Source organism: Nycticebus coucang, chromosome 15 (genome assembly GCF_027406575.1).
Source record: "Nycticebus coucang isolate mNycCou1 chromosome 15, mNycCou1.pri, whole genome shotgun sequence".
NCBI classification, from domain to species: Eukaryota; Metazoa; Chordata; class Mammalia; order Primates; family Lorisidae; genus Nycticebus; species Nycticebus coucang.
In genome coordinates this window covers 83677868-83695599 of record NC_069794.1, presented here as the reverse complement: position 1 = coordinate 83695599, position 17732 = coordinate 83677868, and the positions used below count along the sequence as shown (strand labels likewise).

The 17732-nt window shown below is 38.6% G+C and overlaps 1 protein-coding gene across 9 annotated transcripts in view; it reads right to left on the bottom strand.

Moving 5' to 3' along the window:
• The window catches only part of PDS5B (PDS5 cohesin associated factor B), a 191079-nt gene extending 174261 nt beyond the window's left edge, over positions 1-16818 (bottom strand). For 4 of the 9 annotated variants that reach the window (XM_053563576.1, XM_053563578.1, XM_053563579.1 and 1 more), the window contains exon 1: positions 16677-16753. In XM_053563576.1, coding sequence (XP_053419551.1) covers positions 16677-16743 — 67 coding nt within the window. In that variant the 5' untranslated portion in view covers positions 16744-16753. Of the gene's footprint in view, positions 1-1055; positions 1155-16676 lie in introns of those variants that run through there. The other 5 variants (XM_053563583.1, XM_053563584.1, XM_053563581.1 and 2 more) reach the window with 5 other exon arrangements.
• Between the last annotated feature and the right edge of the window lie 914 nt (positions 16819-17732).

Below are 17732 nucleotides of genomic sequence, written 5' to 3'. Positions count from 1 at the left end.
AAAAAATGAATAGACTCACACATCTATTTTGCAATTTTAAGCAGAATAACATGAACAACTATAATTGAAGGAAAGAAGGAAGAAGAAAGTGAGGGAGGGAGAGAAGAAGGAGAAGGAAAAACATCTCTTTAAGTAATGGCTAAAATGTCCCCAATTTTATGAAAAATATCAACTTACAGATCAAATAAGCTCAGCAAACTCTAAATACAAAAACTAAATTAAAACTCACTTCAAATTTCTGTAAATTAAAGAAACAATGAAGACCAGAAAAGAATAAAATGACATCAAAAAAAAAAGACTATAAACCCAGAATTCTGTATCTAACAAAAATATCCCTGAAAAGTAAGAGCAAAAGAAATGAAACCTGAGACTATCACTACACTTGTATGTTATGCAACATGAAGAGAAATGACATTAGATGAAACATTTAGCTAAAATACACGAATAAATGAAGAAAATCTGAAATAATAAATATGCAGTAATAATAAAATGATTAGAGCAGCATTGGTGGTATACTGATGAGCCTAGCTGCCTTCCAAAAGGCTGTTTTTTTCCTTTTCTCTTAAATTGTTTAAAAGGCAACTATTTTAAGCAAAAACAGCATTACAATGAAGCAAAACACAACACACCAATAGCACAAAGGTGAAATGCAATTGTACCTTGTGAGGTCCTTTCATTTTACATCAAGTAGCATAATGATACTGTTAAATAAACTGTGAAAGTTAACAGTAAATGCTGTAATGCACAGAGCAATCTCTATAACAAACACAAAGCAGTACAGCTTAAAAGCTAACGTTTTAGGGAAGATTTACAATGAAAGATAACTATCTCTATAAATACTGAAAGGGGAGGCACCAGACAAAATTCAACATCCATTCCTAACTTAAAAATAAAAATCTCTGTCCTGGCACAGTGCTCACACCTGTAATCATGGCACTTTGGGAGGCTGAGTTGGGAGGACTGCTTGAGCTCAGAAGTTCAAGACCAGCCTGAGCAAGAGTGAGACTCCGCCTCTATTAAAAATGGAAAAATTAGGTGAGGGTTATGATGGGTACCTATAGTGTCAGCTACTCGGGAGGCTGAGGCAGGAAGATCACTTGAACCCAGAAGTTTGAGGTTGCTATGAGTTAGGCTGATGATAATAGTACTCTAACCTAGGGCAACAAAAAAATAAAAATCTCAGTAAAGTGGAAATAGAAGGGAACATCCTCCATCTGATTTTTTTTTTTCTTAACTCAAAAATATTCCACTGCCAACACACTACTTAATGGTGAAAGACTGTCTTCCCCCTAATTTTACAAACAAACAAAGATGTTCATTCTCATCGATAAAAAAAAAATTTCATGTAACAATGAAATTATCTTTCTACTTTGTAAATCTTCTTTCTTCTTTTTTATCTTTTAAAGAGATGGAGTCTCACTCTCCAGGCTCAAGTGATGTTCTAACCTCATGAGTTAGCTGAGGAATAATGGGCATGCCACAGCACCTGGCCTTACCATTGCTCTTCAACATTGTATTAAATATCCTAGATGGCGCAACAATGTAAGAAAAGGAAATAAAAGATTTGAAGGTGGTAAAAGAAGGAATAAAACTATCTTATTCAGAGATGATATGATTGTTTTTGTAAAGAAAATCTTAAGAAATCTACAATAAGACTACTAGAACTATATGAATTTATACCAGGTTAGATACAAGGATGACAACAGGAAACAAAACGATTACATTTCTATATATTAGCTTGGAAAAACTGAAAAATGAAATTTTAAAAATTTTGTTTGTAATAGCATCAAAAAGCAAAATCCTCAGAGTGAATTTAACATGCAATATATCTTTTCAGTGAAAACGAAAATATTACTTTATATACATATTGTATGTGTGAACCTATTACTATAACATCAATTACATAATTTGATGTTATAGCAATATATACAAAAACATATTTTATTGTCTACTGTAGAGATCTTGCATGTATGCTACATATATGTAAATATATCCTTAAATCACATTACTAAAATCTAATAAAGATGATCTAAATAAAAGGAGTGGTACATAACTGTATTAGTAATCTCTTACTGTGTAATAAACTACCCCAAAACTAAGCAAGTCAAAATATTTGTTATTTCACACAGTTTCTAAGGGTCAAGAATCTAGGAGCAACATGGCTGGTGGGTGTGGCTTAGAGTCTTAGGTTGCAATCAAAAAGCAAAATCCTATTATGTAGCTGGGTCTACAGTCAAGGGAAGACTGGAGGATCTGCTTCCAAGTTCACTCAAGGCTATTTGTAGAAAGCTTCAGTTCTATGCTAAGTGGATGTTGGGAGACAGTACTTTTCTTGCATTTCTGCACATCTTGTGACCAAATTCTAACTAACATTCATAGTTTGTTTCAAACTATCTTTCCAAGGATGTCTATCTACAGTAATGAACAGGTGGAAGACAAGGTCTCTTCCAAAGCAAAGTGTACTTACTGACCATTAAAAAAGTATCAGTGTTCCCTCTATTTAGGGTTTCTCTCCTGCATTGCGACTCCCTGCACATGCAGGTGTCATCTGGCCCTTCTCACGTTACTCAGCATGAACTAGAGCTCAAGGCTTTGGCACAAAAATGCTGATAATTTATAGCTACCTCTACTGCTATGACAATAAACCGTCCTTCAATTCTGACTCACAAATCTCACGTCTTCTATCAAGCATCTATGAAATTATGGCAAGGTAACTTGTTAGCTTCCAAGAAGAGTAAAAGCTCAGATTCTTCACAGATTTAACAATGAGCATCTCCACAACATGGCAGCTGGCTTTCCCCAGAATGAATGATGACAAAGAAAAAAAAGAGACCAACACAGAGACAACAACAAGCCACAGTGTCTTTATAATACAATTTTAGAAGTAACATAAGTATCGGTCAGGGCTCTCCAAAGGTACAGAGTAAGAAAGACAGAAAAATATTAAGAGGCGATCTATTAAGGTATTGGCACACACAATTATGGAAGCTGAGAAGTCCCACAACAGGCTGTCTGCAAAGATGCCCACAGGATGCCCAGAACAGGCTCAGTCCAAAAGTCTCAGAACCAGAAAAGCCAACAGTGCAATTCTCAGTCCAAGGCCAAAAGTCTAAGAATGTGGAGAATGTGGGGCTCCAGGATTTGGGGTTGGGGGAGGAGTGTTCAGCACTACAGTCCCAAGGCCAGACAGCCTGGATTTTTGCTGCTTAAGGGCAGGGAAAGGAAAGTATACCAGCTCCAAGAGAGAGGAAACTCAAGTCTACTAACTCACATGCCAACCTCCTCTGGAAAAACCTTAAGGGACATACCCAGAAGTAATGTTTTACCAATTCTTTAGGTATTCCTTAACCCAGTCATGTTGACACCTAAAATTAATCATCACACATACCACCACTCTTGCCATACCACCTCAATACAATATGCAAGGTGACTATAAAAGGGTAGAAATACCAGGAGGCAGTGATCACTAGGAACCATGTTTGAAGCCATCAAATTCAATATTGTAAAGAGGTCAATTCTCCCTACATCAATCTACAAATTAACACAATTCCTATCAAAATGCCAAAAGAAAAAAAAAAAATGCCAAAAGACCTTACTTATAAAAATTAAGAAAATGATTTAAAAACTTACATGGGAACACAAAGGAACTGGACTAACCAAAAAAGAAAAGTTTCACATTATCTAATTTTAAGACTTACTATAATGCCACAGTAAACAAGACAATATGACACTTGCACAGAACTAGATCAATAAAACATAATACAGAGTCCAGAAATAGATGTGTACATGTAAGATTCAAATAAATGTGGACAAATACAAAAGGCAATTCAGGGAAGAAAAAAGAAGTTTTGTGTTTTTTCTTCAGACAATGGCGCTGGAACTGGATAAATGTTATTCTTTAAAATGAAGCACAACTCCAACTTCACACCATGAACAAAAATTAACTCAACGCAGATCACAGTCCTATACCTAATAATTAAGACTATGAATCTTCTACAAGAAAACACAGGAGAATATTTTCATGACTTTTAAGTAGGTAAAGGCTTACTGGAACTCAAAAAGCACAATCCATGAAAGAAAAAGTTAACCAGATGTCATCAAAATTAACTATTTCAACTGATCAAAATACATTGTTAAGAAAAAGATAAGACAAGCTACAAACCAGGAGAAAATACTCTCAATACAATAATCTGACAAAGAACTTGTATTCAGAATATATTAAGAATTCCTACAAATTAATAATAAAATGATGATCAATTTTTTGTTAAACAGGCAGAAAGCCTAAAGAGGCACTCCACAAAAGAAAATACTCCGTCAATAACCTTGTGAGAAGGTATTCAGTAATCAAGGAAATCAGAAAATAAAATTACAGTGAGATAATCATTCCACACCCACTGAAGTAGCTAAAAATTGCAAAACTGATTATCCAAGTGTTAACAAGGATATAGAACTATAACTTCTCATACTTTCAAGTAGAAATATAAAAAACACACTTTGAAGAACAAGTTATTAATAAATATCTGCCTATAAATCAACAGTTTCATCCCTAGGTATCTACTCAAGAGAAAGAAAAACATGTTAGAAAAAGACCTATTCAAAGACCTATGTATAGGCCCTATTCATGATAGTAAAAAACTAGATTCAACCCAAATGTCCTTCACCAGAAGATAAACTGGTACAGTCTTCCAGTGAAATACTACTCAGCAATAAAAAGAAAAATTACTAATACATTCAACTCCATGGATAAATCTCAAAATTTAAGTTAAACAAGAGGCCAGATACCAAAGAACATATGCTATAACAAGTCAGAACAAAACTAATCTTCATGTAGAAATCAAAGAGTGGTTGAGCTCAAGAGAAAATGAAAGGACAGAGGGCAACATGGGGTGATGAAAATATTCTACGTCTTGTGAATACTGGTTATGTGGTGTAACTGTTACACCCAATCAAAGTCAACACCTAAAATCTGTATATCTTATTATATTTAATAAAATAAATACTTTAAATCAATGTGAGCTCAATAAAAACAAATACTTTAAATCAATGCGAGCTCAATAGTGTGCTAATTTTCCTTTATTTGGGTTGTCACATGTATGTTTGGTGTATATACACATAGAATGCTAAGTATTCAATAAATATTTATTGTCTATGTGCCGAGTACTTTGCTAGGTTCCAAAATAAGTAAAATTCCATGACTTTAAGAAGCCAACAATCTACAGCAAGGAAAACATGTACTTAAATAACAACATAATAAGGGTTTCCAGGATAGAGGATCTTTCACAGGATCTTTCCTGAAAGATCTTACACAGGACCTTTCGGGAAAATAGCACCATCACACATTGCCTGAAAGAAGAGTTAGGTATTAGAAAAACCCTTCTATTAGGTGTTGAATGGAAGATGAAAAGCAGAACTTTGGACATTTAGATAAGCAGGACTGAGCTATTTACAAGCACAGAAATACTGTATGAAAAAAACACCACATTTAACAAAAGGGAGCCAGGAGGAGCAGTTCACTGTTTTGGTAGGTCAAAGGACTTACAAGCAAATGAAAGGAAATACTAGCAAGGTAGGTAGGTACCATGCCAATGCTAAAATACTTGGATTACAGAGGTAGTGAAGAGCCACTGAATAATTTTAGTACACCAACCAATGGCATAGAGGCACAAATCTAAGAATCCCTAAAATAGGAAAATGGGAAAAGATTAAGAAAAGACAGTTATCAGAAAAGCAAAACCGTTTGAACATATGAAATGATGATTAGTTTCAATCATAAAAGAAAACTAAGTTAAAACTATACTGGGATACCATTTTTCACCTATCAGATTAAAAAAATCCAAAATGTATGATTATACACAGTGTTGGTAAGACTATGCATAACAAGTATCTCATAACATATATCACGGTTACAACCCCTATAAAGGACAACTTAACAATATCTATCAAAATTATATCCACTATACTCTTTAGCCGAGCAATTCCACTTCTAGAAATGTATACCAAAGACACGTCTGCATATATAAATGATACCCACACAAGGTTGATCATTGTGGCAATTTTATAATAGTTAAAACTGGAAACCATCAACCAAAAGGCTAAATTATGATATACAAATAAAAATGAACATTCTACAACTGCTAGTGGAAAAGGAGGGAGAGAAGACAGAATTAGTAAGAATGATACTAGCTGGGCACAGTAGCTCACACTTATAATCCTAGCATTCTAGGAGGCTGAGGCGAGTGGATTGCTTGAGTTCCTGAGTTCGAGAACAGCCTGAGCAAGAGTGAGACTCCATCTCTAAAAAATAGCTGGGCATTGTGGCAGGCACCTGTAGTCAGAGCTACTTGGGAGTCAGAGCCTCAGAGGCATGAGAACTGGTTGATCCCAAGCATTTGAGGTTGCTGTGAGCTATAATGCCATGGCACTCTACCCAGGGTGACGATGCGAGACTATGTCTCCATTAAAAAAGAAAGAAAGAAAGAATCTCCAAGGTACATCGTTCAGTGAAAAAAAGTAAAAGGCAGAGGAACTAAAGTTTCCAAATTAGCATAACACAGGGAGAGAAGAGTGAGGTGAGATAAATACATTAGTATATGGTTAAATATTTTAAATACCCAGAAGGATACATGAGAAATCAGTAACATTTCTAAATTTTTGCAGAAGTTCCCAAACAAGGCAGATGGGAAAAAGAATGAATGAAAGATTTTTTACTGAATCTTTTTATTCTTTTGCTTTCTTACTTTTGAAATATATTTGCATATAAAAAAAATACTAACCTTGAAAAATACTGCATCAGAATCAACAGGACTTGGCAACTCATTTGATGTTAGAAATAGAATAGACAGAAGGGTTAAGATGACTCCCAGGTGTCTGACATGATGATTAATCTACTTATCTCTAACAATTTTAAAAAATATATTTTTACAGAGTATTCTCTACATGTTGGCCACCTCTGTAAAATTTTGTAATAAATATTTTGTAAATAAAGATACTTTTAGCTACCACTTCCTGTTTCCCCTATGTATGGCCACTTATGGGCAACTTCTGGGAACACCCGGTATAAAGCCAATTAAATGGGATGAAATCAAGACCCAGAGAATACACTAAAAAAGCTACCAACTCAAAGTGATAGCATGACTTGTAAGACCACATATTGGTATCCTTTTCTTACAGACATCAAACTGTCACTAAAAGAGTAATACATTTAGTTTCCCAAGTTCATTACCAGAGGCAATAATTTGGCAGCAGCATCAGGGAACAACAAAAAAAAGCATAGCATTCTTCAAGTACTCTTCGTTGGAGCCAGAAAATCCCATCTTTCCATCACCCACCACTTGGCCAAAATGGTCCCTCCTTCAAGAAGTTTTTCATGGGTCCTACACTATCAAGAGTATCATAATTAACCACCTTATGCTAAATTTCCAATTTGAGGTATTTTGTTTACATCTTCCTGAAAGCATTACCTATATTCTGCCTTGGTTTAAGAATTATTATACTAGCCTCTTTCCTCTACATGAATATACATGTATATATTCATATATTCATATATATATCTTAATTGAAGAAATACTTTCATCATTTATATCTGTAGCCCACTGAGACATTTTCTTGCACAGTATAGCATACAAACATCCATTCAACAATTATCCCATTTTTGTATTCTCTAAAATGATGTAAATGAACTTTGCCACAAACAGTTTCCCTGCAAAAAGTCGTAAGAATTTCTTACTGCATATTTAAATATTTGGCACCAAACTAAGAATTTGGCCTGGCTTATCCCAAAAACTAAAGGGACAAGAGTAATAGGAGATGACAGCTAATGGATTTGTGTTTTTTTTTTCACATTAATATGGGAGTATAAATGATTAGATTATAATATTTGCATTTGTTGGGTTAAAGTCCCTGTTGTAGTTGTGTGGATTTGTGGGTTTTATTATTTGTTTTTAATTTACACATCATAATTATACATATTTACAAGGTACATAGTAGTATTTTGATATATACAATATGTTATGACCAAATCAAGGTAATTAACACATCTGCCACCTCAAAAATTTATTATTTTTCAATGTTGGGAACATTCAAAATACTCTCTTCTAGCTATGTGAAAACATAATTATTTAACTGTATAACTGGTTCTTGGGACAACAGGGGTTTGAACTACACAGATCCACTTAAACAGAGTCTCAAGCCGTCACCCTAGGTAGAGTGCTGTGACATCATAGCTCACAGCAACCTTCAACTCTTGGGCTCAAGCAATGCTCTTGCTTCAGTTTTTCTATTTTAGTAGAGACGGAATCTTGCTTTTGCTTAGTCTAGTCTCGAACTCATGAGCTCAAGGTATCCATCCACCTGGGCCTCTCAGAGTGCTAGGATTACAGGCATGAGCCACCATGCCCGGCTCACTTACACAATTTTTTCAACCTCAGTTGCATCGAGTGTGCCTGCCTCCCCCTCCACCTTCTCTGCCTTTGCCACCTCTGAGACAAACCCCTTCTTTTCCTCTTCCTCAACCCATTCAACCTAAAGACAAGGATGAAGACTTTTACGATGATCCACTTTCACTTAATAAATAGTATTTTTTCTTCCTTATGGTTGACCTAACAGTTTTTCCCTAGCTTGCTTTATTGTTCATACAAAATGTATGTTAACTGTTTATGTTATTGGTAAGGCTTTGGGTCAACAGGTTATTCGTAGGTAAGTCTTGGGGGAGTCAACAGTTATGGATAAATTTTTTGCCGCTCACGGGGATGGCACCCTTAATCCCCTAAGTTGTTCAAGGGTCAACTGTAGTCACACTTTAGAACACTACAACTCTTCCTACCTAACTGTAATCTTGTACTGTTTAGCCAAGCTCTCCCTATCCCTTTCCCACGCTACCCTTCTCAGCTTCAAGTAACCAATGTCTTACTCTCTAGTTATATGAGATCAACATTTTTAGCTTCTACACATGAGAATATGCAGTACTTATCTTTCTGTTCCTGGTTATTTCACTTACCATCATACCTTCTACGCTCATCCATGTTGCTGCAAATGACAGATTTCATTCTTTTTATGGCTGTATACAGTATTTAAGTATTCCACTCCATGTATATACTCATTTTGTCTGCTCATTCCTTTTTTTTTTTTCCTCAGATAGAGTCTCGCTCTGCTGACCAGGCTAAATAAAGTACAGTGGCATCATCATAGCTCACTGCAACATCAAACTCCTGGGTTCAAGCCATCTTCTTGCTCTGCCTCTCAAGTATCTGAACAACAGGGACCCACTATCACACCCAGCTAATTTTTTCTACTTTTTGTAGACAAAATTTTGCTCTTGCTCAGACTAGTCTCAAATTCCTGGGTGCAAGCGACCCTCCCACCTCAGGCTCCCAAAATGCTATGATTACAGGCATAAATCAATACTCTATCTTAACTATTGTGAATAGTACTGCGATAAACGGGAGTACAGATATCTCTTTAATATACTGATTTCCTTTCCTTTGGATTGGATCATACAGTCCTTCTATTTTTAGTTTTTGAGGAATCTCCATAATGGCTGGACTAACCTGTAATCAGTTTAGGGTTTTTACAGGAGACAATATTCTAAAATTAGCCTCTGGTGATGGCTGTACAAACCTGGGAGTACATTAGAAAACAATGAATTATATATTTTCAAGAGATTATGGTAAGTGAATTCTATCTCAATAAAGATGTTTTTAGAAATGAGAAATCTGCTATTACCCCCACTTTACAGATTAAGAAATTGAGGTTTGCTAAGATTAGGTAATTTGCCCATGGTGACAAATTGCCCATAGCTAGTAATGGAGACAGGACCAAAACTGAAGTGCTCTTGACTCTTAAGTCTATTCAGGTAGTCCCTGGGTTACGAATGAGGTAAGTTTTGTGGGTTCTTAAGTTGAATTTGTATGTAAGATGGAACAAGTACATTTACATAGTACCTGCAATACCCTCCATTCGTAAGTGTGAGTCATACATCAGTTGGATATTTCTAATCGAGGGACTTACTATACTAGTTTCTATTCATAAGTGTGAGCTATATGTAAGTCTGATGTTTATCTGACTTCCAGGACTTCCTGTATGTTTAACCACCATGTTCTTCTGCCTTCCTTAGAAAGGGATTTCACTTATCAATATCACATCAAGTGCCAAAATATGCTCCAACCAATGTTCAAGTAAGTCTTAAATGCTAATGACCTGCCAAATTCTCACTAGGGCTCTAAAAACTTGACCTACTTATGTTATATGACAGGGTAAGGAAGGAGTAAAATAAAAAGGTGAAAGGAGAGGTACAAAAAAAAAGACAAAGAAAAGAGTACTCAAGAGCTGTATGACCTCCGTATCTGAGGGTTCTGTATCCATCGGTTCTCAATCTACAGATTCGCCCAACTACAAATCAAAAATATTCAGGGATTTGGGAGGCCAAGAATCATTTGAGGCCAGGATATTGAGACTAATCAGAGCAACACAGACAGACCTTATCTCTAAATTTTTTTTTTTTAAATTAGCCAGGCATGGTGGTACATGCCTGTAGTCCCAACTGCTGAGGCAGCTGAAGCAGAAAAACCACTTGAGCCCAGGAGTCCAATGTTGCCAGGAGCCATAATAGCACCACTGTACTCCAGTCTGGGCAACACATCAAAATTCTGTCTCTCAAAAAAAATAATAATAACATGGATTTCAAAAATATTTAGTGTAACAACTATTTACATAGCCTTTACACTGTATTAAGTATTACAAGAAATCTAAAGATAAAAAAGTATATACATGGATGTGTGTAGGTTATATGCAAATAGTATCACATCATTTTATACAAGAGATTTGTATATCAGTTCATTTTGGTACTTGAGAGTACCTGGAACCAATCCTCTAAGGATACTAAAAGACAACTATGTATAAAACATTACTATTAATTGGTTGCTCATCAAAGTTGGTGGGTAGAGCCAATTCAGCTGAACTGAGGGAAAAGGAAGGCTTTCTGGACTAGTTCTGCAAAGACCAGGGTTTCTCAACCTTGGCACCACTGACATTTCAAGTCAGAAAATATTGTGTTTAGCAGTATCCCTGGGCTCTACCCACTAGGTGCCAGTAGCACCACCACTACCCCCTAAGCTTGACAATGCCAGATTTCCTAGAGTGAGCATGGTGGCTGTCTAAAATCACCCCAGTTTGAGAACCAATGGCCTACACTACAGGTAAAAATAACAAAGGACCATTTTATTATGACAAGTATCTTGTATATAATAGAGACAGACAAGAGTCTTAAACTAATCACATTTCAAGCTTGCTAAGGAAAAAAACTCATTTTGTAAAAATATAAAGCTGGCTCAGCGCCCATAGCACAGCAGTTACAGCACCAGCCACATACATGGAGGGTGACGGGTTTAAATCCAGCCCGGGCCAACTAAACCACAGTGACAACTATAACAAAAAAAATTGCCGGGCGTTGTGGCGGGCGCCTGTAGTTCCAGCTGCTCGGGAGGCTGAGGCAAGAGAATCACTTAAGCCCTAGAGTTTGAGGTTGCTATGAGCTGTGACACTACGGCACTCTACCGAGGGCAACACAGTGAGACTCTGTCTCCAAAAAAAAAAAAAAGTAAAGCTGTGAGTGGAGAGAAGATATAGCAATTAAATAGAAACACAACTCACAGTCATACCAACATCTCAAGATTTCTGAATAGTTCAGCATGTACGGTCTGACACTCCAGCAGAGTATCAGCTACAGAGAGGTACTAAATGATGCTAGAAATAAAACTGCTCCTTTTGATTGCTTTGAAGGAAAATGTTTCTTCTGTTTAAAAAAAGAAAATAACTGTGTCCCTCATACCTGAAAGAAGTGAAGCACTCCAGGTTACTACCCTGCCAGGAAAGAGAAGCAAATCAAATGACAATATGAATAAAAATGAAATAACAGTTGAAAGGGTGAGGGAAGAATGATTAGACAGAACAAGCAGACAGTTAAGAGGTAAAACTGACCCTACACAAAATATATTTGCTCTGACTCGCAAATCTCCCTTCTATCACTTCTGCCTCTTTTACCTCATCAACGCCAAGTCAAGGGCTTTCAAGGTTTTCAATATTCTCATATTTGACCCCTGGTTGTTCAAAGCTTAGCACTTTAGCCTCTTCATTCAGGCCATCATTTCCTTCAAAGGGCAACAGGCTCTAAAATGTCATTCCTCTCTAAAAGTTTCACCTTTCTCAGACCATCTGAGCTTGTTGGTAAGAAAGGAAGGGTGCTGCAGCAAGTACCATTCAACCCCGTAAGCATATAAACAAATGCTTATCCTTATTCATAATCAAAGAAATACAAGCACAAAACAAGACAAATTTTGCATTAAAGTTTTTAAAAGTCCAATGCTGGTGAACATACATGCAGACAGGCATACTCGTACACTACTAGTTAGTGTAAATGGTTGCAACCTACAGTCAACAGGAATTAGAAAAAATAAATTATGGTACACACTTAAAGTAATCATTTTTAATTATGTTGATGCATTTTTGCTAGTAGGAAAAGAATATTAACTAAGGGAAAAAGTAAACTGCAGTGTAAAAAAGCAAATAGAAGTACAATGGTAAGTAAACTTACTGAAAACTTTCAACAGTGGGTTATCTTTTGAAGGCAAGAGAGTAAAAGTAACTTTTATTTTTACTTTTCTGTACTACTAGAATTTTTTTAAACTATATACATGTAAAACTCTTAACTTAAAATATGCAACTGATTGGCTGGTCTCGACCTCCTGAGCTGGCAATCCACCTGCCTTGGCTTCCCAGAGTGCTAGGATTATAGGTGAGCCACCTTGCCTGGCCAAACCAAGTATTTCTAACCACTGCTTACTATTAATGTGTGGTCATTAGAGCATAATAACTATTATGGATATTTTTACATGTTTCAGATTAATGGCTTTAAGGTTTAACCCACTAAATTATATTCATTTGAGTTTTACCATCATGATTTTCTCACTATACATGATCACTCATGACAACAATTACAGATTCAATGCACCAAACTTATTCTTAATTCTGAACTAATTAGTGAGGAAGGATTATAAAACCTTTTTTCAAGTATTGAGAGAAATGGTTATAATCAGGTGGCTCATAAAAGAGCTGACCTCTACTCTCCAAGGAGTCAGAATCATGAACCATTTGGCAGATTCTTAAATAAGCTTACAAAGTAAATACATTCTCAGAGAAATTACTGGGTTTATTTTTAAACCAAGTATTTTTGGAATTTTTAACATCCCCAAACAGGAATATTCAAGCCATATAAAATCATGTTGTAACTGGAAGTGACAAATGACTTGTGCAGCTGAGTCTAAAAAGATAATCCACACACTCATACACACATTATATCTTATGACAAAATAAAGTTGTACATAGTACCACCTTATCCAAATTACTCTGGCTTACAAGTTTCAAGAACAATAAATAAATGCCATGCCATGTAATGTTTGTTATACAATAAAAGAGCAAGGAGCTCCAGGAGACAGGGATGTAAGAGGTTTCTGGGACAACTTAAGTGGACTGAATCCTGGAAAGAAATTATTAAAACAAGACTCTGAAACAGATGTTTAACGTTGAAATTTTATTTCTTGGTTTAATGAATGAAAAGAAAAAGAAAGGAGGCTGAGCACAGTGCTTCACACCTATAATCCTAGCACTCTAGGAGGCTAAGGTGGGTGGATTATTTAAGCTCAGGTGTTCAAGACCAGCCTGAGCAAGAGGGAGACCCCATAGCTACTAAAAATAGAAAAACTAGCTGGGCGCTGTGGAGGGTGCCTGTAGTCCCAGCTACTCCTCAACCCAGGAATTTGAGGTTGCTGTGAGCTATGATGATGCAATGGTACTCAACCCCAGGCCACAGAGTAAGACTATCACAAAAAAAGAAAGGAAAAGGAAGGGTGAGAAAGGGAAGAAGGATTATATGCTATCTGGAAATAATTTTAAATACTACTAAATCTTGAAGAAAACAATACAGTGTCAGTACAGACTGCAACAAATCTTCTAAGATTCTAGAAGATCTAAGTGCTGCCCCAATTCCACCAAAAGAATATGACTATGACCTTGATAAATAAATTACAATCTGATCCTAATTTCTCATGTATAAGTGAGCTGAAGATCATCCTTAAGTTTCTAACAAAATAAACCCCAATTTTTTCTTTTCTAATATTTTATACACAGTATGTGTCATCCAAGAGTCCATAAACCAAATCAGACTGAGCTACACAAACATGATTTAAAAAAAAAAAGCAGCACCAAAAAAGCCAAAGGATAGTCTCTAAATTTTCCAAGAAGGATAAGCAAAAAAGAAGACAACTTCCCAAAATAGTCCTTCTTCACAAAGTTTTGAGCATATTCTACCGTATCATTCTTCTCCAAGGCAAGCCCTGTCTAATACAGTGTATCACTTTTAGACTTAACAAATTATTGATAAAACCTAGTCCTCAAAATGCTATTCTTTGTAAATGTCACAACCATGCAGAACAATTTAAAATAAACTTAAAAATTAAAAGAACTTTCATCTAACATCAGACTCAGTAGAACTTTACTACAAATAACCTTAGTTCAAACAATCTCTTGACAACAATAATTACTGTCATCACCATTTATCTCCTCTAATGGGGGGGGGGGGAGAGGGTAGAGGGGTAGAGTGATAACCAGAAAGGAATAAAGGTGACAAAAAGAGTAACAAAAGTTGTAAAATCAAAGTTAATAGTTAACTGAGGGAGAATCAACACCAGCCAAAACAAGGAGGGAGAAAAGGGCCAAGCACTACCTTCTCATTTACAATATACCTTCAATAAAACCCAGCAGAGAAGAGGATAATTTTTTAAACCACTCACCAGAAAGAAAAGGGGGGGAGTTACTTCTTTAGTAATTCTCAAAAGTCTAAACTGCACCTTTTCTATGTATATTTGCAAACTAACATTACATACAAATTTTATTTTGAAGAAATAACGTTCTTAAGATGCTTTTATGGTTTTGACGATAAATCTAAGCCAACATAAAAAGCCCCATGTTGTAACTTTCACCTACATATTCATCAGTATAAATTTTTATTAGGTTTTCTTCTATCACCGTAAGATACAAGATTGTTGCACAAACTGCCCTGCACACACCATTAAATGCTCACTTGGTTTCTAAAAATTCTAACGTCTCTAACATGTGTACTGCATAAAGAAGTGTCCTTTCATGTTCATATGTACAGCTTTTAATTGTTTTACTGAATTACTGCATGAGTTAATGGAAAAAATGTTCTGTCTTGGAACTTTATCTAGAGATGTTAACTGACAGCAATGATTATATCGCCACTCAATTTTAAAATAATTATGATTTATTTACAGCTCGCCTCTTGGATGTGAACACACATACCAGTTTTTAAAGTTTATTAGACAGCGCAGGATTACCAACTTTCTCAAGACCTCAAACCAAGCTTCAAAATTAAAGGCTACATCCAAAATTTCCAAAACTATTTAAAAAACGGGGCAAGATCTTCGGGACACCAGCGCCCATCTATCATTTCATAATAAAAGTATGAGAGTTCTTCGAAATAAAAAAGGGTTAACCCTTTATGGAATTAGTAACGATGTTTAAGACGTGCGGAGTGTGGGTGGGGGACTAACTGCTCTTTCAAACCCTGCCCCAAAGCTCACACCGGGAAGAACCGCAGTAGCAAGCAGTTCGGAAGTCGAGGTGCATTTCAGGGTTCAGATTCATCCCCGTGAGTAACTGTCGAAATGCCTGGAGTCTCTCAAACACATACACCAAACCCAACGGCAACAGCAACACACACACCGCTCCTCTAGACCGAAAACTTTTAAAGTATCAATAAAATAACCGTGCTAAACGTTAACTATTCACAATTGCAAACCATTTCGCTACCGTCCCTTCCTACAGGGAAGGTAGAACCGACTGTGCTCTGGGAAGCGTCAGTTCACCCAGTGTTGGGCTCTTCCTCAACTGGGTCCTCAGGCTCCCGGAGCAGCAGCTCTGAGAGGAGCGGATAGCGCGCTTTCTCCCCGGTGGCTGGCAAGTAACAGTGTGAATATGTCACTCTACCACTCGTTCCCCGGCCCGGAGCGGAGGAGGGCGGCGCGGGGCGGCGCGCGGACGCTCAGCGGAGGGGCCCGGGGCGTCCACGGCCCGGACCCCGCTCCCCGCCCGCCCCTCGCCCGGAAGGGGGAAAACCCGCCCGCGGGAGGATCCAGCAGGAGCCCCGCGCCGCCCGCCTGCCGCCCGGGAAACAGTGGCGGCCGGCGGGGCGCGGGGGGAGGGGCGCGGGCGGCGAAGGGCGCGGGCTGTCGGGCTGCCCCGGGACCCCCCTCCCGCGCGCAAGGTCACCGCCCGCTGCCACCGCCACCGCCGCGGGTGCCCCGGCCGGGACCAGGGCGGCAAGTTTAATTTCCAGAAGCTGCGGCGGAACCCGCGGCCGGGAGGAGCGCGCCGGCCGCGGGGCCTCCCCACCCCCACCGCGCGGCCCGGCCCGCGCCCCACGACCCCCGCCCGAGCCGCCGCCAGGAACGAACGCTGCAGCCCCCGAAGCCGAGCGGCGAGTCTCGGCGGGCGGGCGGGCGGCGCTTCAGCCCCGACACACAGCCACGCTTGTGACCACCGAAAAATGGAGAGCGGCTACAAGAGAGGAGAGGCATTTTCTTTCCGTTAACTGAATTGTTTCCTACCTCCGGGCTCCCGACTCGCTACTCCTCTCACTCCGCTGCTCTCCGGGATCCGCCGCCGCCGCTGCATCCAATCGCCTTCTCCCCCTCCCTCCCCTTCCGCAGCCAGCCCAGCCGTTCCTCCTCCTCTCCGCTTCAAAATGGCGCCAAGCGCTCTTCGGCGGCTGCTCCAATCGAACCGCCGCGGACAGCAGCCGGGGGCAGGCAGAGTGCGGCGTGGGTGCGCAGCGCCCCCTGCCGACCAGACGGCCTGGCGCGCGTGCGCGCCCGCCTGTCGGGCTCCTCCTCCGCCCCGCCCCATCCGGGTGCGCGCACGCCACGCCACGCCCCTGCGCGCGCAGCCACTGGGCTTGCCGCCGCAGTAGCTGAGGTGGCGCTTGGACGCGGGCTGTTTGCTAGTCCTGCGTCTCTGCGACTTCGTAGACGTCTACCGGGCTGTTACTTGTCTCTTACTTTTTCCATAGATGTTGGACAATGTTTAAAACATTGACATTCAGCACTGATGGTGTACTATGTAAATAAAATTTGGATTATTTACTACTTTGCTCCTTGTGTACGCTGGTCTAGTCGTCTCAAAATGCCAACAGATAGTTTTTCTACACTCTGTGTGTTACGTCGTTACTAAATCCCACCGGTTTCCGAATTTCAGGAATTGTTTAGTAGGTGACGGTGAAGGGAGGGACACTAATTCAATCTGTAACAGCATTCCTATTACTTCCGTATTGTGTGAATTGTCCTTATTTTGCTAACCAGGCCCCTGCCAGAGCTGCGAAAGGGACTGCTTTCTCCTTTTACTTCCATCAATAGCTACCCAACTGTGAACGGCACTCTACTGAGGGCAGTAAAGTGAGACTCTGCCTCTACAAAAAAATTAAAAAAAAAAAGTTTCCCCTGATATGAAGTATTTGTTACTGGAACTTTGTTCCAGGGAGAATTTGTTTCAACAAGGAACAAACAAGATGTGAATTAATGGGTTACAGTAGGATATTTATCAATTGAAACAGCAGCTGTGTAATGCTAGTAAACTAATGTAATGTGGTAAAAAAGAAATGTCATAAA